At 38.6% G+C, this 22,205-nt stretch overlaps 1 protein-coding gene across 1 annotated transcript in view; it reads right to left on the bottom strand.

Annotated features, from left to right (window-relative positions):
* The window catches only part of WDR49 (WD repeat domain 49), a 171,909-nt gene that overhangs the window by 124,074 nt on the left and 25,630 nt on the right, over window positions 1-22,205 (bottom strand). The window contains exons 3-5 of the mRNA XM_015472863.3: window positions 13,167-13,607; window positions 7,207-7,383; window positions 6,176-6,350 (exon numbers count right to left, since the gene is read on the bottom strand). Of these exons, the coding sequence (XP_015328349.2) occupies window positions 6,176-6,350; window positions 7,207-7,383; window positions 13,167-13,607 (793 nt within the window). The remainder of the gene's footprint in view (window positions 1-6,175; window positions 6,351-7,206; window positions 7,384-13,166; window positions 13,608-22,205) is intronic.

Below are 22,205 nucleotides of genomic sequence, written 5' to 3'. Positions count from 1 at the left end.
AAGGTAATTATTTTTCCATTAAGATACAACACAGAACTACTCAGATGAGATGAAAGCATTTTCTCCTTCAAAGTTTTAAATAAACCTAACCTTATCTCAAAGCAGTAAGCTAATATCCTTATGTCTGAAAGTGAGTATTTCTTATATTTCAGTTTTACAGATACCTTTATCTTAGCTTCAGTGAAACAGTATTACCAAGCTTGTCCATGTATTAGCTTCTTTTGTCTGTTGTATATTCCCTCCTCACACTGAGATGGAAATCAGTAAAAATGTTCCTCGAGGAGGTCTAAGAATATCAGTTCATGTTGCTGGGGTCAAAAAAAGCCTCACTTGAAAGCAACCAGTGTTTGCTTGCTCCTGACAGAGCAAGGCTAGCAGACCAAGGAGCATAATTGCTACCACGACCATCGTCCTGTGTTTGATTCCAGCCTGCTTTCCTCTTTTTTCTGCCTCCTCATTTCAGCCTTCCTCCCTTTGTCTCATAGCAAAACACCTGAGTTGCAAAGAAGCCAAGAAACAGTTGTAGTTAAGCTTCAAGTCCCAGTGACTAAACCTGGAGAAAGGCAGTCACCCATTGCCTTAAACTGAAGCAGATCCCCTTTCAAATCTCAACTTTGAAAGAAGAGAATCTTATATAGATACTTCACCTTTCTACACACTCTACTTTCTCCTTTTTCAGTTATCGTCTCTTCTACTACATTTTCCTCAACAGCCATTGCAAAGTATTAAACTACACATTATTGGTAAATGTATTTTTCTCACTTTGACATTTTCCTCTTTACCATAAATTATCCCTCTTAAAAAAAAAAGAAGGCTACCAATATTTAGCAAGATTTCTCTTGGTTTCTCTTTTCTTTTTAAATATTTTAATAATATTTGCCCAATGTCTTACTCCAGGCTGCTATAAGAAAATGTAGAGACCTAGTAATGTAAACAGCAAATGTTTATCTCCCACAGTTCGGGAGGCTAGGACATCCAGGACCAAGGTCCTGACAGATTCAGTGTCTGGTTAGGGTCCACATTTTAGTTCACAGATGCCCTCTCCTCACTGGGCCCTCACATGGGGAAGAAGTGAGAGAATCCTCTGGGGTCTCTTTTATAAGGGCACTAATCATAGTCATGCTGCTTATTTAACTTATATGCAAAGTACATCATGAGAAACACTGGGATGGAAGAAGCACAAGCTGGAATCAAGATTGTCCGGAGAAATATCAATAACCTCAGATACGCAGAGGACACCACCCTTATGGCAGATAGTGAAGAGAAACTAAAAAGCCTCTTGATGAAAGTGAAAGAGAAGAGTGAAAAAGTTGGCTTAAAGCTCAACATTCAGAAAACGAAGATCATGGCATCTGGTCCCATCACTTCATGGCAAATAAATGGGGAAACAGTGGAAACAGTATCAGATTTTATTTTTTTGTCTCCAAAATCACTGCAGATGGTGATTGCAGCCATGAAATTAAAAGACACTTACTCCTTGGAAGGAAAGTAATGACCAACCTAGATAGCATATTCAAAAGCAGAGACATTACTTTGCCAACAAAGGTCCATCTAGTCAAGGCTATGGTTTTTACAGTGGTCATATATGGATGTGAGAGTTGGACTGTGAAGAAAGCACCGAAGAATTGATGCTTTTGAACTGTGGTATCGGAGAAGACTCTTGAGAGTCCCTTGGACTGCAAGGAGATCCAACCAGTCCATCCTAAAGGATATCAGCCATGGGTGTTCATTGGAAGGACTGATGCTAAAGCTGAAACTCCAATACTTTGGCCACCTCATGTGAAGAGTTGACTCATTGGAAAAGACCCTGATGCTGGGAGGGATTGGGGGCAGGAGGAGAAGGGGATGACAGAGGATGAGATGGCTGGATGGCATCACCGACTCAATGGACATGAGTTTGAGTGAACTCTGGGAGTTGGTGATGGACACAGAAGCCTGGAGTGCTACAGTTCATGGGGTCACAAAGAGTCAGACACGACTGAGCAACTGAACTGAACTGAACTGAATCCTATTCATGGGGCTGTCCTGGTGCCTCAGCAGTAAAGGACACCTGTCCCACCTGCCAATGGAGGACACACAGGATCGATTCCTGTGTCAGGAATATACCCTGGAGCAGGCAATGGCAATGCACTCCAGTGTTCTTGTCTGGAGAATCCCATGGACACAGGAGCCAGGCAGGCTGCAGTCCATGGGGTCGCAAGAGTTGGACATGACTTAGGGAGTGAACAACAACAAATCTTATTCATGAGAGCCACACCTTCAAGACTTAATCATGTCCCAAAGGCACAATCATGAGGAGGGAGGACTGGGATTAGGACTTCAACATGTGAATTTGGGGGGAGGGGACACAAAACGCCAGTCCATACATTCTTCCCCTAGCCCTCTCCCCCAATTCATGTCCTTATCACACGAAAAATACATCTCAACAATCCTGAAAGTCTTAACTCATTCCAACAAGAACATTAAAGTCTTAAGTTCAAATCTCATCTAAATATCTAAATCAGACTTGGGTAGGACTCAGGATACAATCAACCCATCCTGAGGCAAATCCTTCTCCAAGCTATGAACTGTGGAACCAAGTGAGTTCTATGCTTCCAAAATAGAATGGTAGAACAGGCATGTGATAAGTATTTCTATTCCAAAAGAGAGGAAAAAGGAAGTGATAGGTCTCAAGTAAATACAAAACCTGACAAGGAAACCTCCATTAAACATTATGGATCAAGAATAGCCCTCTTGGTCTGGTTATCTGCCTTCCAGACCCACTGGGATAGCAATGTCACCCTCAAAGTTACTGTCCGTGCTGTGGCAGTGGCCCCACCCATGCCACAGCTCTCTAAGGTGGCTCCACTCATGTCAGGGCTCTATTGGATGCAGCCTACACCAGGTCTCTGCCAGGTTCCCCCACCAAGGCATTAGGCCGGGGCATGCTGGCTCACCTGAACCACAGAGGCAGCCTCACTCACCTTTGAAACCACTCTGCAATATCTCAAGACAAAAAGATCCAGGAATTTGAAGGCACAGTAATAGAACCTAACTCAACTAAAGCATGGGTTCCCCAGGTGGCGCAGTGGTAAAGAACCAGCCTGTCAATCCAGGAGACATGAGAAATGCAGGTTCAACCCCTGGGTCAGGAAGATCCCCTAGAGGAGGGCATGGCAACCCACTCTGTTGTTCTTGCCTGGAAAATTCCATGAACAGAGGAGCCTGGTGGGCTACAGTCCATGGGGTCACAAAGAATCAAATGCAACTGAACACACACACACACAAATCTAAAACATAGTTATTTAAAAAAAAATTGTTGAATAAAAATGAAAAAGCCTCCATAACTTGTAGGACAATATCAAGCATTTTACATATAAATAATGGGAGTCCCTGGGGGAAAAAGAGAGAAACAGAAACCTTTGGAAAAAATAACAATAGAAACATTTTCAAATTTAATGAATATTCTAAATCCACATATCTGAGAATCCCAGTGAATTTTAAACAGCATAAACACACACACACACACCCAAGAAAACTAAGGCACATTACAATCAAATTGCTTAAAATCAGTGAGAAATGGAAGGACCATAAGAACATTGTACTATGTGTTAGAGTGCACCCTAATGAGAATAAAGGACGTATTTCCTGCCCTAAATACAGTGTTTTAATTTTCAGTTTCTGTATAAGTGTGATTTGCATGTCAGGCATCCAAACTTCCTGCTGGGGTTAGGAAGGTTATGACAGAACCAAGATTCTGATATGAGAACAGAAGTTTATAGGAACCCAAGAGCAGAGCCTGAACTGAGGAGCTTGCAAATTACACGAGGAAGAGTCCACCTGCACGTGATGGCTGAAGAGACAAATATGATGCTTGACAAAGGGAAGAGAAGTTCCAGTAGTAATACTGGCAAGGAAGATTCTTCTTTGGTGGCAGATCTAGAATATCTCAGAATAAATACTCCTTCAGAAGTAGTCAACATTGAGAAAGTGAGCTAGGGAGAGTCCAAGCATTGGCCCCCAGAGAGCATCTGTCATCTGTAAAAAGAACATTTCCCTACTTGGGAATCGAAGTCATTATAAGATACTCTAATATTGTTCATCACTCCACATTTCTGACCTTGAGTTCTGAAGATCCCATTTCTAAAGGCTGCCTGTTTCTCTCCTTGCTTTATCATTTCCATTTTCTCATGACCAACTAGCCAATTTGATTGCAGTTTCTTTCTCTGTCCTCCAATCTATGCTGGACAGAACTATTAAATAAACTTTTCCTAAACGCTATCTGTATCAAGTCTGCACAGATTTCCTCAAAAACCTTCAGTGCATCACTGTTTCGTTTTTCTTTTAAATGTGAACTTGGTCTGGTTGTCAAGATCTTCCAATAGATATCCCTGTCGATCTTGGCGTTGTTATTTTCTTAATACTCCATGTCTAATCTATTCATGTTCATCTCTGCTGCATTACTATGCCTGCTTGCCTATATTTCCTCATGTTCACTGTGCTCTCTTCCTCTCCCCTCATTCATCCTTTCAACTACCTCCACTGACCCCTGAAGCTTTTTCTCGTGTCTTTTCCTGCTTACAAATTCCGAAAGAGGCAAAATCTTGTTTATATGACTTAGTAGTTAATTTTCAGCACCACTGTACAATGTTTAAATAAGTTATTTTATATTACTCTTTCATTCTTATTTGTATATTAAGTTTTTTGAAATAAGTCTGTAATTTATCTTTCTTCTATTGCCACCAATGCCTAAGACAGTTTTAAAGCACAAAAAATATTAAGTCTTTAGTTTATATATGAAAATATAATACTTGTTTGGAAGCAGCTGTAACACCTTCCATCACTTTCAAGTACTCTCTTCACTTTCTAGTACTTACTTGTTTCCATGTTATGAAAACATAACACAGAATTTTGTGCCTGTCACACATAGTGGATGACCAAAAATTTTATTTTTTGTTTACCCATGATTAATATCATGTGAGAATTAAGGGTAGGTAGAAAGTACAAAGGGCTTCCCAGGTAGCTCAGCTGTTAAAGAATCTGTCTCCAATGCAGGAGACCCCGATTTGATTCCTGGGTTGGGAAGATTCCCTGGAGGAGGAGGGCATGGCAACCCACTCCACTATTCTTGCCTGGAGAATCCCCATGGACAGAGGAGCCTGGTGGGCTACCATCCATAGGGTCACAAAGAGTCAGACATGACTGAGCGACTAAGCACAACACAGCACAGAAATTACAAAAGACATGGTATGATTTGTACCAAAGAAAAAAATGCAGAACTTACAGTTCATCATGTGGGATATTATTATCATGGGTCATGCATTAAAGAGTTAGTTCCAAACTCCTAAAACTCAAAGAGGGTAAAGCTATCACACCAGCCAATTGTTGGGTCCATTTTGACTATCTCTTCTTCAAAGTACATTAAGAATATACCTGCAATATAACAATGAGACTGATCCATTCTTTTCAGTGAGTATTGTTTATGTAATAGTTTTAAAGTGAGAAAAATACCATACTCTTAGTGTCTGGACCAAAACAGATATCAGAGCAGATACTGCACATTTGGATCTTAAACCATCATATGCAAATTTTGTAAAAGTTAGGCATAATACAAAATTAGCAAACTCATTGTTGACTAGGTTTTAAAAAAGTCCTGACCTTCCATAGATACTGTTTTATAACACACTCCTATCTCACAGAGAACTGCCACTCAAGTACTCTAGATCAAAGCAGTTCAGTCATTACATAGAAAAAGAGAAACAAGAAAAGAAAATTAAGAAGATTCCATTTTGAAGACAGTCAAACTAATACACCTCTCATGAGAATATAAAGAAAACAAGGGAGTGTTTTAAGGGCTCTTGTTAAATTCTTTTATTAAGTAGATCCGAATGTGACTACACAAAATTAGTTAGCATCAGAGTTGGGGTGAAGTTAAATGGATTCTGTGATAATTTTCTCCTCTCTCTTGAGATTTCTTGACTGCACAGTCCATCTGAATTAATTGTATGAGGCATAAATTTTAGAAAGAAAGAAGTAATTCCTGCTAGCATGTAGGGGATAGCAGAGTTCAGGTCAGAACCTCCTGGGAATCAATTATTAGTTTCTAGACTTGAACACTGTATGTGAAATATTTTCATGAAAAAATACAAATGTAGAAGGCTAAGGTGATTGTTTCATTGCTGTTTAGGTTAAGTACCTTGTCTGACCCAGTCTCCATGATGAAGTTTGTGCCCTAACGTATAGCAACATTTGTGATGTCCAGAGCACAGCTCTACCCAGTTAATGGTCACTGTTGCTTCTTCATCTTCACATGCACCAGCAGGATGCTCAAAAAGGGAAATCAAGGCCGTTGTGAAAGCAATTACTTGAACCTTGAGAGAGACATTGCAAGAAAAATAAATAAGCATAGGGTGATTGTCGATAGAAGATTCTATGTTTTTTAAGATTAATAAGGAATAGATATTGAACAAATAGGCATTTATTTAATATTATTTAAAGGTCACAGGCAGTTATATTGAAAGGCATGACACTACAAGGTTGCTAAGGCAATTACCAAGGGCATTTATTTGTTTGCTTTTATGATATATTTGTCATTAAAAACAGTAAGGATGAAAAACTTACATAATTACGAAATGAAATTGTTCAAATTAGACTATTTCAGCATTCATAGACATATTCTGTCTATGTCATTCATTAAAAATCATTTTTCAGAGTCATAGAATTTGATGGAAAAACAGAAATCACTGTATGCAGTGTCTGAGGTTTGGTGCTGCTCTCTTTAATGCATCTATTCCTTCGTCACTTGAGACAGGAAATAAGCATGTCCAGGGAGTCTGCTACTGAGAAGCCTGAAACTTTGTGAATAAAAATCTGAATAATCAATATGAAACGGTTGTGAGACATAACTTTAGACATTTAGCGTTATATGCTGATTCACATTGGAATCTAATAGATTAAGCATCCTATGGTGAAAAAGTTAGCAAATACTCTTTCCTAAACAAAGAAAATGAGTCTATACCTAGGCAAGAAAACCACAGTGAAGATTGGTTTTCATAGGCAAGAAGAGGAACTATGACCTAGTCCATCTTTTCATATCCATGGTATGTGGCCTTGTCATCTATAAAGCAGTTCAATTAGGAGGTCACATTCATTGCACTCTACTTCTATTTTGAGCTATAGCTTGATGATTGAATCCATAATGTTCAACCTTATCCTCCCCTCACTTACCTTTCCAGTTATGTCCCCAAAAGAAAGAATTGACTCATTGGCATCAAGAGGGTTGTACCAATAATCCATACAAATTGGTGTTCCTTTCAGGCCTTGGAGTTTATATTGACAAGGAAATTCTTCTTTGGACAGTAGATCATAGAAACAAATCTCTTTACTTGTAAAAGCCACTGCTATCTAAAGTAACAAAGAATAAAATCAGAAAACATTTTTGATGGATTTAGTGAAATGAAAATGAAAAGAAGACATGCAAATCATTCAGTCCCATCGCTTCATGGAAAATGGATGGGGAAAAATGGAAACAGTGACAGACTTATTTTCTTGGGCTCCAAAATCACTGTAGATGTTGACTGAAGTCATGAAATAAAAAGAGGCTTACTCCTTGGAATAAAAGCTATGACAAACCTAGATAGTATATTAAAAAACAGAGACATTACTTTGCTGACAAAGGTCCATATAAGTCAAAACTATGGTTTTTCCAGTAGTCATGTATGGATGTGAGAGTTGGACCTTAAAGAAGGCTGAGTGAAGAATTGATGCTTTTGAACTGTAGTGTTGGAAAAGACTCTGGAGAGTTCCTTGGACTGCAAGGAGATCAAACTAATCAATCCTAAAGGAAATCAATCCTGAATATTTTTTGGAAGGACTGATGCTGAAGGTGAATCTCCAATACTTTGGCCACTTGATGTGAAGAACCAACTGACTGGAAAAGACTCTGATGTTGGAAAAATTGAGGGCAGGAAGAGAAGGGGCAACAGAGGATGATATGGTTGGAAGGCATCACTGACTCAATGGACATGAATTTGAGGAAGCTTCAGGAGACGATGAAGGACAGGGAAGCCTGGCATGCTACAGTCCATGGGGTCGCAAAGAGTCGGACATGACTGAGCGACTGAACAACAACAAAAACCAGAACAGAGGTGTCACCAGAGATATCTGCAAAGACTACAGGCTAGTTGTGTGGTGGCAGAAACTCAGGGTCTAAGAGATCCAGGTCCCAGCATCACTGTATGGCCCAGCAAACCTTTGTACACCAAAAATTGACTTTTCGGTCTTCATGTAAATTGTCTTTATCCCCTTCGAAATACTAAACCACCACTCCAACACCCTCTTCTGTCTTTCCTAAAGATGGTATTTTTAACAACCTAGACAGCATATTAAAAACAGAGACATTACTTTGCCAACAGAGGTCTGTATGGTCTAAGATACGGTTTTTCCACTATACAGATGTGAGTTGGACCATAAAGAAGGCTGAGTTGAGTGCCAAAGAGTTGATGCTTTTGAACTGTGTTTCTGGAAAAGACTCTTGAGAGCCCCTTGGACTGCAAGGTGATCAGTCAATCCTAAAGGAAATCAACCCTGAATATTCATTGGAAGGACTGATACTGAGGCTGAAGCTCCAATACTTCGGCCACCTGATATGAAGAGTTGACTCATAGGGAAAGACTCTGATACTCAGAAAGACTGAAGGAGGAGAAGGGGTTGACAGAGAATGAGAGGGTTGGATGGTATCACCGACTCAATGGGTATAAGTTTGAGCAAACTCTGGGAGATAGTGAAGGACAGGGAGGTCTGACATGCTGCAATCCATGGGGTTGCAAAGAGTCAGACATGACTTAGCAACCAAACAACATCAACAACAAAGATGGTATTTAAGGTGAGGGCTTTGGACATTTTGGTGAGTTACTCAGTTCATCTGAGATACTTCTGATATACATGTTATTCCCAACACCAGGAATTCCAGGTTAGTTTAACATACAAATATCAACTAATGTAATACACCATATTAAAAGAATAAAGGAGAAAGGCTATATTATCAACTCAATGTCTGCAAAAAAGCATTTCATGAAGCCCAATGCATTTTCATGATAAAAATATTCAACAAATCAGGAATAGAAAGAAATTTGATAAAGAGATTGTACAAGAAAGCAAAAATCTACAGCTGATATTATACTTGATGGTGAACAACAGTGTATTCTCCCTAAGATCAGAAATAAAACAAGGATGTTCACTCTCACCACTTCTATTCAACGCTGTGCTAGAGTTTCTATCCAGGGAAATTAAGCATGAAAAATAAACAACAGCAAAACCAATTAAAACTAATAAATGAATTCAGCAAAGTTGCAGGGTATAAGATCAAGTTTATAAATCTGTTTATATTAATTAGCAATGGACAATCTGAAAATGAAATTATCAAAGAGGATGTTAACAGAATGAAAAGAAAAAGCACAAACTGGGATACAATATTTGTAAATTATCTATCACATAATTGCACATACATAGAATATGTACAGAATTCTCAAAACTCAATAATAACAAAATAAACCCAATAAAAATGGTCAAAGAATTTGAACAAACACTTCACTGAAAAGGATATACAGGTAGGAAACGAGCACATGAAAATATGCTCAACATTATTACTCATTAGGGAAAAGTGAAATCAAACCTCGATAAAACAAAATACAAACCTACTGCTAAGTCGCTTTAGTCGTGTCCGACTCTGTGCGACCCCATAGACAGCAGCCCACCAGGCTCCCCCATCCCTGGGAGTCTCCAGGCAAGAATATTGGAGTGGGTTGCCATTTCCTTCTCCAATGCATGAAAGTGAAAAGTGAAAGTGAAGTCGTTCAGTCGTGTCTGACTCTTCGCGACCCCATGGACTGCAGCCTACCAGGCTCCTCTGTCTGTGGGCTTTTCCAGGCAAGAGTACTGGAGTGGGCTGTCATCGCCTTCTCCAACAAACCTACTAAAAGGGCTAATATTAAGAGAAAGGAAAAAACTTGATCATACCAAGTATTGGCGAGAACATGTTATATCAAAAATGGAATATTACACAACCATAAAAGATAAATTTCTCATATATCCAACAGCATAGATGAATCTCAAAATAATTATGCTAATTATGTTAAAGAAGCCAGACCATAAAAGGAAAGTGTATACACTGTATAATGTCAATTACATAACAGATGAGAAAATGCAAACTAGTCTATAGTGACAGAAAGCGTACCAGTGGTTACTTGATAAGTAAGGAAGGGAGGGGCTGGATGAAGGATTACAAAACTACTCTAGGAAAATCTGAGGGTGAAAAAACGCATTCATTATCTTCATCATACTATTGATTTTTCACAGCTATGTACATATATTAAAATCTGTCAACTTGGATACTTTTAATATATACAGTGGATTTTGTATAATCACACCTGAACAAAGCTTTCCTAAACAAAGGAAAGGCTAAGATTTAATGATCAGTCCTGGAAAGCAGAAACAGTGCAACATAGTCATTACCCAATACCAACACAAGCATTACATGATAATACAGAATGTTACAAGGGCTTCCCAGGTGGTGCTAGTGGTAAAGAACCCAGGCAATGCAGAAGATGTAAGAGATGTGGGTTCAATCCCTGGGTTGGGATGATTCCCTGGAGGAGGTCACAGCAACTCACACCAGTATTCTTGCCTGGAGAATCCCAGGGACAGAGGAGCCTGGCAGGCTACAGTCCATAGGATTGCAAAAAAGTAGGACATGACTGAAGCAACTGAGTACACACTCATGCACAGAATGCTACACACACATACCAAAAAAAGGATAAACTAGAAACATTTTTAATCCACGCCAGCTAAACATTAACATCAGATCCTTAGCAAGAAAGAACTGGATATGATGTCAACTGCCACTAGGGACACAGCAAAGATTCTGAAGCACACGTTCTGAAATCAAGCCACCTTAGTTTACAACTCTTGCAACGCTGATTGCATCCTGTGTGACATGGGGCACGTTTCACAACCTCTCCTTGCCCAGTCTCTCTTAAAATGGAAATAAATCCCCTCAAAAGTGATTATTCATCAGAAGGACTGAAGCTGAAGCTCCAACACTTTGGCCACCTGATGCCAAGAGTACTCATTGGAAAAGACCCTGATGTTGGGAAAGACTGAGGACAAGAGAGAAGGGGGTGACAGAGAATGAGATGATTGGACGGCATCATGGAATCAATGAAAATTCATTTGAACAAGCTCCAGGAGATAGTGAAGGACAGGGAAACCTGACAAGCTGCAGTCCATGGGGTCACAGAGTTGGAAACCACTTTGTGACTGAACAACAAGGTGATCTGGAGATGATTAACAGAGCAAGGCATGTGTACATAGAAAGCTAATGTTCATGATGATTATTTTTTGATGATTCTTGGCAGTAGAACATGCTATTCCCCACTTGAAAGAATCTGGCTCTTGGAGCCATTCAAATGGCTGGTCCTGGGTCTGCTCTAATAAATACACAAGATGATCCTGGAACGTCTAGTCTAACCAGGAAACGAGGAAGCTTTGAAAGACAGATAGGATTATATCAGAAAAGACTCCAGCTAACTTGTATTAGTTCCATTGTCCAAAGATGGTATAATTTAGGGGGCAGGATAATACCTCAGTGGATTGAGATATATCAAGTTTGTTTAAACCCATGAGTTTATAATGATATTGATAACAATAATGATATAGCACTCATTTTTCATCTCATTAGAAAACTAGCTAATTATTTTGAATACTGGTGAATAAAAGGAAAGACCTGGGCATTTATTCTGCTTTTGTTAACAATTTGTATTACACAGTAGCTAATGACAGGGAGTTTCTTTATTTTATAGAGGTATTCCAGCTTATAAAGAAAAAGGAAATGATGAAATTAGAATATCACCATCTTGCAACTCCTGATAAATTGATGTATCTAAGAATAATCCATAATATCTGTTAACATCCCAAGAAGAGATGGAACCAGGCATTCTATGCCCTGTGACTGAAGAACACCTCTTCCAAAATATACAAATGATCAAGGCTTTCAACTTGGGGACCAATTTACTGGAAACACGGAGAGCAAGTGGCCATGTTAAACAACCCCATGCAAACAGTCTGAGAAATTTAGACTGTGAGAAACTCCAAAGGACAAACACCTAGCTTCTTGAACAATAGCAATAGCAACAACAACAAAATACAAAACAGAAATGAGATGGAGGAAAATGTGTGAATCAAAAAAGGCATATCAACCATTCATAATGTTTGGACCTTATTCATATCTTGAGTCAAACAAACTATCAAAACAAATGACAAACTATTAAAAAATCATAAGACAATGAAATATGTTCATGACTGGATATTTCATTATATTAAGGAGTTATTGTTATTGGTATAAAATGTGATACGGTATTATGGTTGTGCTAAAGAGATATTTTTCAGAAATACTGAAGTATTTACAGATTAAATGATTGGAATTTTGGATTTCAGTATAAAGAGGAGATGTAGAAGAAACAGGAGGGCTGTGGATTGGAAATGGCTAAGGATGAATATTGGCTCTTAATGGGATTATCTCTGCTTGTGTGTGCACTTTAATTTTTTCATAGTAAAATTTACCATCTGTTTAATGTAATATAATAAGAATATGGGTTATTTAAGCTTCATTATTCCCTCAGAAACTGACTTTCCTTTCAGTATGTTATCTTCCATATAGGTATGGTTACATGAGGGTATCTGGACTGAATGGGCCCTACCCATCAAAATTAAGAAATTGACTAATCCAGCAGTCAAAATCAGATCAGCGGTTTCCTGAAATTTTCTGATCTGTGCCTTGCACTTATACAGCCTCTCAACTCTGCATATAAATGTATATACTTTCAGACTGCTAAAAACTACAGAGGTATAAAGGTCTTATCAACTAGTAATGTACACTGACCTCCTGGGGGACAGAGCCAAGAATCTGAGTCACCACCGGTTTTGTCATTTAAAGGCACACAACAGAAAAGTTTGGGAAATGGAAATATTCACTTAGCTTGACTTGTGTTCCCTCCAGGTCATATTAAAGGTATGGAAGAATAATGCAGTTCTCTATCATTGCTAGTGTTACACTTGCTATTTATCAGGAGTCCTGTCCCATCATTTCCCCCCTTTAACAAGCAATAAATTTATTTATACAGCCTCTGTACCTTGTTTACATTTTCCAGAGAAACCATACTTGTCACCCACAGGTGCTTTAGCTTGGTGGCATCTGAAGTGATGGGAAGCATTTCTTGCAGCTTTAAATTCTCTCCCCAGATTCCTACTGAACCTTCCTTACTTATGGTCAGATAACGACTTGAACTTTTTAAGAAAATTACTCTTTGGATGGTATCCTTGTGTTTCACTGGGAGAAATTCAAGGTCTCTCCACTGGGGAACCACAGTTGCCTTTGCTTGTTCATCTTTCTCATAAAGTGTTAACAGCAGAAATGAAGTCAGCTTGTCCCAATTAATGAAGCCCTCTTGGGCCACATCCACTTTATCAAAGAGCTCTCCATATTCTTCCTCTGTACCCCAGCCAACAATCTCTGTCATCCTCTGCACAAACTCTTCTCTGGACATACAAATGGTTTGACTGGGCTCTGAGGGCTAGAAACAAGAACAAAAATAAGATATCAGTGAAAGAGACCGTTGTGCTACCCTCAAAGGTGAATCTCATCAGCAATTCTTCCAAGATGCAAAGAATACCTTTTACCTTACAATGGTGTTATACTGAAGTGAATTTGGGCTGTGAAGCAAATAATTGACAGATCTGCAAGTTGACATCCTCAATCACAGATGAGGGAATTGACAAGGGAAGCAGGAAAGCCAGAGATTTCATATGATGGTGGACGCAGAGGTCAGAGTGACACAGGACTGTGAACCAAGCATGCAGGTGACCTCTAAAAGCTGGACAAGGCAAGGAAACAGAGGGTCTCCAGAAGGAAAACCATCTTGACCATACCTTTATATTAGCTCTGGAAAACCCATTTTGGAATTCTGAGCTGTAGAACTGTAAAATAATATAGTTATGAGTTTTATGCTACTAAGTTTGTGGTAATTTGTTATAGCATCAATAGGAAATGAATATAATGGTTTAGAGAAAATAGATGAATACCTGAGGAGAGTTTAGCACTGCCAGTAAAATAGTATCACAGTAACACTTTAATCCAAGAGCAAGAAATCACCTCTATGAACACAGAATTACAAAACCAGTGAAACATTATAAGTTGATTTTGGTTATTCATGATAGTTATGTACTATAATGGTTATGTTCTACAAACACAAAATTAGCAGATACTGAATGATGACTTTTATGGAAAGAGACTGTTAGGTTTCTATGAGCCTCTGGTCACAATATTTTCATCAACTGGTCAAATTGTAATTTTGTTTTATGTCTGTTTCCATTGAAAGACATTTTAATATATATTGTTAATTCATTAACATTGAATTCATGGCCTACAGCAGTATAACTTATGACTGAATGGAGCTTATCTAACACATGTATTTTCTCCAAAAGGCACAGCATAGCCTTCTTGCACTTAGACAGAACTTTATACTACACTTAGGGAGTCATTTTAAAAAGTGAAAATCACCAAGAAAAAAAGCTCAAAATGCAAAAACTTTACCCTAAGTGGAGCACAAATAGAATACCTGTTTAAAGTGCAAGAACTGGAATAAGAAGGCAAAGTGTGTACGTAAAATAGATAGCTAATGGGTTGCTGTATAATACAGGGAGCTCAACCTGGTTCTCTATGACAACCTAGACGGGTGGGATGGGGTAGGAGATGGGAGGGAAGTTCAAGAGGGAGGAGACATATGCATAACTATGGCTGATTCATGTAGATGTATGGAGGAAACCAATACAACACTGTAAAGCAATTATCCTTCCATTAAAGTAAATAAATTAGAAAATAAAAGAAGGCAGGGTGTCATCAAGTTTGATCTCAGCATGAAATAGACACACTGGAAGACTGCAACTTTTTGACATTCTGCACATGGCTGTGAATGCAGAGTCCCAAAGAAGAGCAAGGAGAGATGAGAAAGCCTTCCTCAGTGATCAATGCAAAGAAATAGAGGAAAACAACAGAATGGGAAAGACTAGAGATCTCTTTAAGAAAATTAGAGATACCAAGGGAACATTTCATGCACAGATGGGCTCAATAAAGAATAGAAATGGTATGGACCTAACAGAAGCAGAAGATATTAAGAGGTGACAAGAATACACAGAAGAACTATACAAAAAAGATCTTCATGACCCAGATAATCATGATGGTGTGATCACTCACCAAGAGCCAGACATCCTGGAACATGAAGTCAAGTGGTCCTTAGAAAGTATCACTATGAACAAAGCTAGTGGAGGTGATGGAATTCCAGTTGAATTATTTCAAATCCTGAAAGATGATGCTGTGAAAGTGCTGCACTCAATATGCCAGCAAATTTGGAAAACTCAGCAGTGGCCACAGGACTGGAAAAGGTCAGTTTTCATTCTAATCCCAAAGAAAGGCAATGCCAAAGAATGCTCAAACTATCGCACAATTGCACTCATCTCACATGCTAGTAAAGTAATGCTCAAAATTCTCCAAGCCAGGCTTCAGCAATATGAACTTCCAGCTATGAACTTCCAGATGTTCAAGTTGGTTTTAGAAAAGGCAGAGGAAACAGAGATCAAATTGCCAACATCTGCTGGATCATGGAAAAAGCAAGAGAGTTCCAGAAAAACATCTACTTCTGTTTTATTGACTATGCCAAAGCCTTTGACTGTGTGGATCACAATAAACTGGAAAATTCTTAAAGAGATGGGAATATCAGACCACCTGACCTGCCTCCTGAGAAATCTGTATGCAGCGGAAGAAGCAACAGTTAGAACTGGACATGGAACAACAGACTAGTTCCAAATAGGAAAAGGAGTACATCAAGGCTGTATATTGTCACCCTGCTTATTTAACTTCTATGCAGAGTACATCATGAGAAACACTGGGCTGGAAGAAGCACAAACTGGAATCAAGATTGCCAGGAGAAATATCAATAATCTCAGATATGCAGATGACACCACCCTTATGTCAGAAAGTGAAGAAGTAAAGAGCCTCTTGATTACAGTGAAAGAGGAGAGTGAAAAAGGTGGCTTAAAGCTCAACATTCAGAAAATGAAGATCATGGCATCCAGTCCCATCACTTCATGGAAAATAGATGGTGAAAGAGTGGAAATAGTGAGAGACTATTTTTCTGGGCTCCAAAATCATTGCAGATGGTGATTGCAGTCATGAAATTAAAAGACGTTTATTCCTTGGAAGGAAAGTTATGACCAACCTAGACAGCATATTCAAAAGCAGAGACATTATTTTCCCAACAAAGGTCTGTCTGGTCAATGCTATGCTTTTTCCAGTAGTCACGTATGGATATAAGAGTTGGACTCTAAAGAGAGCTGAGCAATGAAGAATTGATGCTTTTGAATTGTGGTGTTGGAGAAGACTCTTTAGAGTCCCTTGGACTGCAAGGAGATCCAACCAGTCCATCCTAAAGGATATCAGTACTGAGTGTTCATTGGAAGGACTGATGTTGAAGCTGAAACTCCAATATTTTGGCCACCTGATGTGAAGAGCTGACTTATTTGAAAAGACCCTGATGCTGGGAAAGATTGAAGGCAAGAGGAGAAGGGGACGACAAAAGATGAGATGGTTGGATGGCATCACCGACTCGATGGACATGAGTTTGCATAGACTCCGGGAGTTGGTGATGGACAGGGAGGCCTGGGGTGCTGCGGTCCATGGGGTCACAAAGAGTCAGACACGACTGAGTGACTGAACTCTCTGACTGACTGACTGACATGTCTGTGAATGATCATGAAGGTGACCTGAGTTTTGACTTTGGGGACCCAAATAAATTTTAGCAAGTAGGCAAATTCACAAATACAAAATCTGACAATGATGAGAACCATCTGTATTCCAAATAACTATGTAGTTTAATACTGATAGGCTGGTTAGTTTGGTGAGCTTCACAGCGAGAGAATCTGTTTTCCTACTGTCTCAGAGCCAAAGCATCAGATTTGACAGTAATCACTGGGAGGCAGCATGTTGTAGAGGAGGTCGAACAATTGTAGGTTTAATCCTGGTTTCACCAGATATGTGGGAACTACTAGAAAGTTACTTCATTGTTGAGGCTTAATTTTCCCATCTGTAAAGTAGATATGCCAGTAGATATAGCAAAGTTCAGTTCAGTTCAGTTGCTCAGTCGTGTCCAACTCTTTGCGACCCTATGAATCGAAGCACGCCAGACCTCCCTGTCCATCAGCGATTCCCGGAGTTCACTCAGACTCACCTCCATCGAGTTGGTGATGCCATCCAGCCATCTCATCCTCTGTCATCCCCTTCTCCTCCTGCCCCCGATCCCTCCCAGCATCAGAGTCTTTTCCAATGAGTCAACTCTTCGAATGAGGTGGCCAAAGTACTGGAGTTTCAGCTTTAGTATCATTCCTTCCAAAGAAATCCCAGGGCTGATCTCCTTCAGAATGGACTGGATGGATCTCCTTGCATTCCAAGGGACTCTCAAGAGTCTTCTCCAACACCACAGTTCAAAAACATCAATTCTTCAGTGCTCAGCCTTCTTCACAGTCCAACTCTTACATCCATACATGACCACTGGAAAAACCATATATGCCAGTAGATATAGCAAAATGCCAGTCTCAGAAAAATGATTATGAATGTTAAATGGCACATCAATAGGTGAAGAAAAAGCATTCAGCAAAATTCAACACCAATTTATAATTACAAAAAAAAAAAAACCTCTCAGTAAACTAATAATAGAAAGAAAATTCCTCACCTTGAAAGAGAGTATCTACCACAAACATACAGCTTAACCAAAAACATCATACTTAACAGTGAGAACCTTGTGGCATTCCTACTAAGATCAGGTACAAGGCAAGGATGTCTTCTCACCATGGCTTTTCAACACCATATGGGAAGCTCTACTTAATGAAATAAAGCAAGAAAAGGAAGTAAAAGTATAAAGATTGGAAAGAAAGATAAACTGTCTGTTTATAGAAGATATGATTATGTATGTAAAATATCTGAAAGAATCAATGGAAAAACCCTTGGAACCATCATAATAAGTGATTATAGCAAGATTATAGGACACAAGATTAACATTCAAAAGTCTATTGCTTTCCTGTACACCAATTATGAACAGGAAGAATTTGAAACTAAAACCACAATACCATTTTACATTAGCATCCTCAAAAATGAAATACATGTAAATCTAACAAAATGTGTGTAAGATCTATATGAGGAAAACTACAAAACTCCTATCAGCACAATCAAGGAATAAATAATTGGAGAAATATTCCATGTTAATAGATAGGAAAACTCACTTTTGCTAAGACCTCAATTCTTCCCAAGACAACTTATAGCTCCCATGCAATTCCAATAAAAATCTCAATAAGTCATTTTATTAATACTGACAAACTGACTCCAAGTCAACATGGAGAGGCTAAATACTGAGATAACACAATACTGAAGGATAAGAACAAAGTTAGAGGACGGACTCTACCCAACTTCAAGACTTATTAAAAAATGACAGTAACCCAGACATTTGTGATATTGGCATAAGAATATAAACTAGATCAATGAAACAGAATAGAGAGCTCAAAAATAGACCCATGTAAACATGGGGTCGATAAGATTCAGACACGACTGAGTGATTTCACTTTCACTTTTCACTTTCATGCATTGGAGAAGGAAATGGCAACCCACTCCCGTGTTCTTGCCTGGAGAAGCCCAGGGACGGGAGAGCCCAGTGGGCTGCCATCTATGGGGTCGCACAGAGTTGGACATGACTGAAGCAACTTAGCAACAGCAGCAGCAAATATGGTCAACTCATCTTTGATAAAGAACCAAAAGCAATACATTTGAGAAAAGATAACATCTTCAACAGTGCTGGAGTAATTGGACATTCATATAGCAAAAAAGTGAACTAGACACAGACCTTATTCCCTTCACAAACATTAACTCAAAATGGATCACAGACCTAAATGGAAAATGCAAATTTGAACTACTCAGAAGTCCATCATTCTTGTCTTTGTTAAATTATTTTTAATCTAAAAGTTCAAAGAGGTGGAAACTTTTCAGTGACCCAGATATTAACAATGTGGAAAGAAATTTCATCCTGAAAATACTCCATTTGAGCCAAACTGCAAACTGTTTCTGAAAGCTAAGTAGATGTAGACCCTTTGAACTATTACATAATGACATCAATCCATGCCTCAAATGTATGTTGTTATTAATCCATTTATTAATGTTATTAATCCATTTAACAAAAAAACACTTTAAAGCTGAATCAAAATATTCTCTTCCTGTGTTTGTAATTTACTTTTATTTCTACAATCAATAAACTGTTTTGACTGACAAATACCAAGACAATTTCTTTTTTACATTCTAGAATATGGAATTGCAAATGGAACATAAACAAGGACAAAAATAAATTTTCTTCCCCAAAGTAATACATACAATCAACTTCATAATTTTATGTACATTGATAGTGCCAATATACAGTGGGGGAAGATTTAAGAAATACTTCCAATTTATGAAATTGACAGAAATGTGCAATTGTACCATATTCTTGACAATTCTATTACTGATTGTTCACTCGCTAGCTTTATTTGCTTTAGTCTGAAACTAAAACCATGATTTTGCCATACATTTGGTTATAATTTAGAAAGCTGTTTATTAAAAAATCCTAACTTGTTCAAGAAGCATTATGCCTTGATCAGTGTGAGATTTGTGTTTATTAATTCTATCTTATGCCAGTTTTAATAAATTCAATGTACAATTAAATATATGAACTTTGATTCAAGCTCAGAATCATAAATGCATTAACTTTTACTGAACAATTAATTCTCATTTTATCAGTGGCCTCCACTTATGCTCTAGGATTAGAATTCATTCACTCATTCCATTGTATTATTTGTATCACAAGTTGTAGTAGGGAGATTGTGTGGTTGCATAATAGGAGCTTGAAGATTCAGCTTGCACCTCTAAGTAGAGCTAATAACTAATGCTTAGAGCTGTTATCTGGAGAAGGCAATGGCACCCCACTCTAGTACTCTTGCCTGGAAAATCGCATGGACAGAGGAGCCTGATAGGCTTCAGTCCATGGGGTCGCTAAGAGTCAGACACGACTGAGCGACTTCACTTTCACTTTTCACTTTCATGCATTGGAGAAGGAAATGGCAAACCATTCTAGTGTTCTTGCCTGGAGAATTCCAGGGACAGGGGAGCCTGGTGGGCTACCGTCCACGGGGTCGCACAGAGTTGGACACAATTGAAGTGACAGCAGCGACAGCCCTGATAACAGAGCTGTTATCAGGATTAGTTGATAATTTAATGTATGTATACCACATGGGGTCGTTTAACGTGAGTTCAACACATTTCTTTTTTTTTAATATAAATTTATTTATTTTAATTGGAGGTTAATTACTTTACAATATTGTATTGGTTTTACCATACATCAACATGAATCTGCCACGGGTATACACGTGTTCCCCATCCTTTGTATGTCACTATTTATTTACTATTGAAAGTCAAAAAGTGAAAGTGTTATTGGTGTTTGATTCTTTGTGACCCCATGGACTGTAGCCTGCCGGGCTCCTCTGTCCATGGGATTTCCCAGGCAAGAGTACTGTAGTGGATAGCCATTCTTTTCTCTAGGGTATCTTCCCAACTCAGGGATCGAACCCAGGTCTCCTGCATTACAGGCAGATTCTTTACCGTCTAAGTACCAAGGGAGCCCTTATTTATTATTGATTGACTACTAAAGAGTTTAAAGAAGAAAAGAACTATAAATTGGGACTTTTTGGTGATCCAGTCATTAAGATTTCACCTTCTAATGTAGGCGGTATGGCTTTGATCCCTGACCTGGGAGCTAAGATCCCACATGCCTTGCAGCCAAAAAAACCAAAACATAAAGCAGAAGCAATATTGTGACAAGTTCACTAAAGACTTTAAAAATAGTCCACATCAAAAATCTTAAAAAAGAAAAAGAGCTATAAATTGAGTCATCATGCCGGCAATGACTATTCCCTGAGAATTTAGCTAAACTCATTTGTTGATTATGTGTATGTGTGTGTGTAAGGCTTGGGAGGTATGCATAATTACTAATTTTAGTAAATTGATCTTATCTATCAGGGGTGGTTAATTACTAGCTAGATGGTCTTAAAAATGATCTTAGTGGGTCTGAAGAATATGTCCACTCACAGGGTTACATGAAGCTCTCTATGACCACTGCGGTCACAGGAGCAGATGCTTGTTTTTGCCTTAATATGGAACAGCAAATGCACACAGTTTCAGCTGCTCTTCCTCAGAGGCACAAATATAAAACTGTCCTCAGTGAGTCCACTGAAAGTGAAGTTTACCTCTTCTCAGCAACCAAGAGTATTTCACATATATAACACTGACTTTTCATCACCGTAATTGCAGCTCCTATCTTGTCTTGAGCTATTTATAGTGTCACTCTATGAATTTCAGGTGAGCCTGCTGTTCCTCTCTTCTTGGCAATAGATAATTTCATGGAAAGAAGGAAGAAAATCCTTCATTTTAAAAATGAGTTTGCACATACCATGATTTAGTTGTTACAAACTCTCAATCTGTATTAGGTTCAGTGCTAAGTGGCAAAATAATTTATCTTTGAGTCATCTTTGGATATATTTTTATATGTTTATATGTAGGTATGCATAAATTTACATTTATATTTTTATATATTAACATTTATATACATATAGATATGTATTTAAATTGGGCTTCCCTGGTAGCTCAGCAGTAAAAAACCCGCCTACTATGCAGGAGCCACAGGAGACATGAGTTCAGTTCCGGGATGGGGAAGATCCCTTGGAGGAGGGCACAGCCACCCTCTCCAGTATTTTTGCTTGGAGAATCCCATGGACAGAGGAGCCTGGCGGGCCACAGTCCATAGGGTCACAAAGAGTCAGACACACTGAAGCAACTTAGCATGGCTTGGCATGTACTTAAATTAGTCCTAATTTAGTTAACATCTGAGTTTTATGCCTGAATTTACAACATATTTATGTGACCATAGGTTAGTCATAATCTTCCCAGGGTTTTTATAAGGCTTCAGTAAAATAATATGTATATAAGGCCATCTTTTGGAGAAGGCAATGACACCCCACTCCAGTACTCTTGCCTGGAAAATCCCATGGAT

This window comes from Bos taurus, chromosome 1 (genome assembly GCF_002263795.3).
Source record: "Bos taurus isolate L1 Dominette 01449 registration number 42190680 breed Hereford chromosome 1, ARS-UCD2.0, whole genome shotgun sequence".
Lineage (NCBI taxonomy): Eukaryota > Metazoa > Chordata > Mammalia > Artiodactyla > Bovidae > Bos > Bos taurus.
This window is presented reverse-complemented; position numbering and strand designations above follow the sequence as displayed.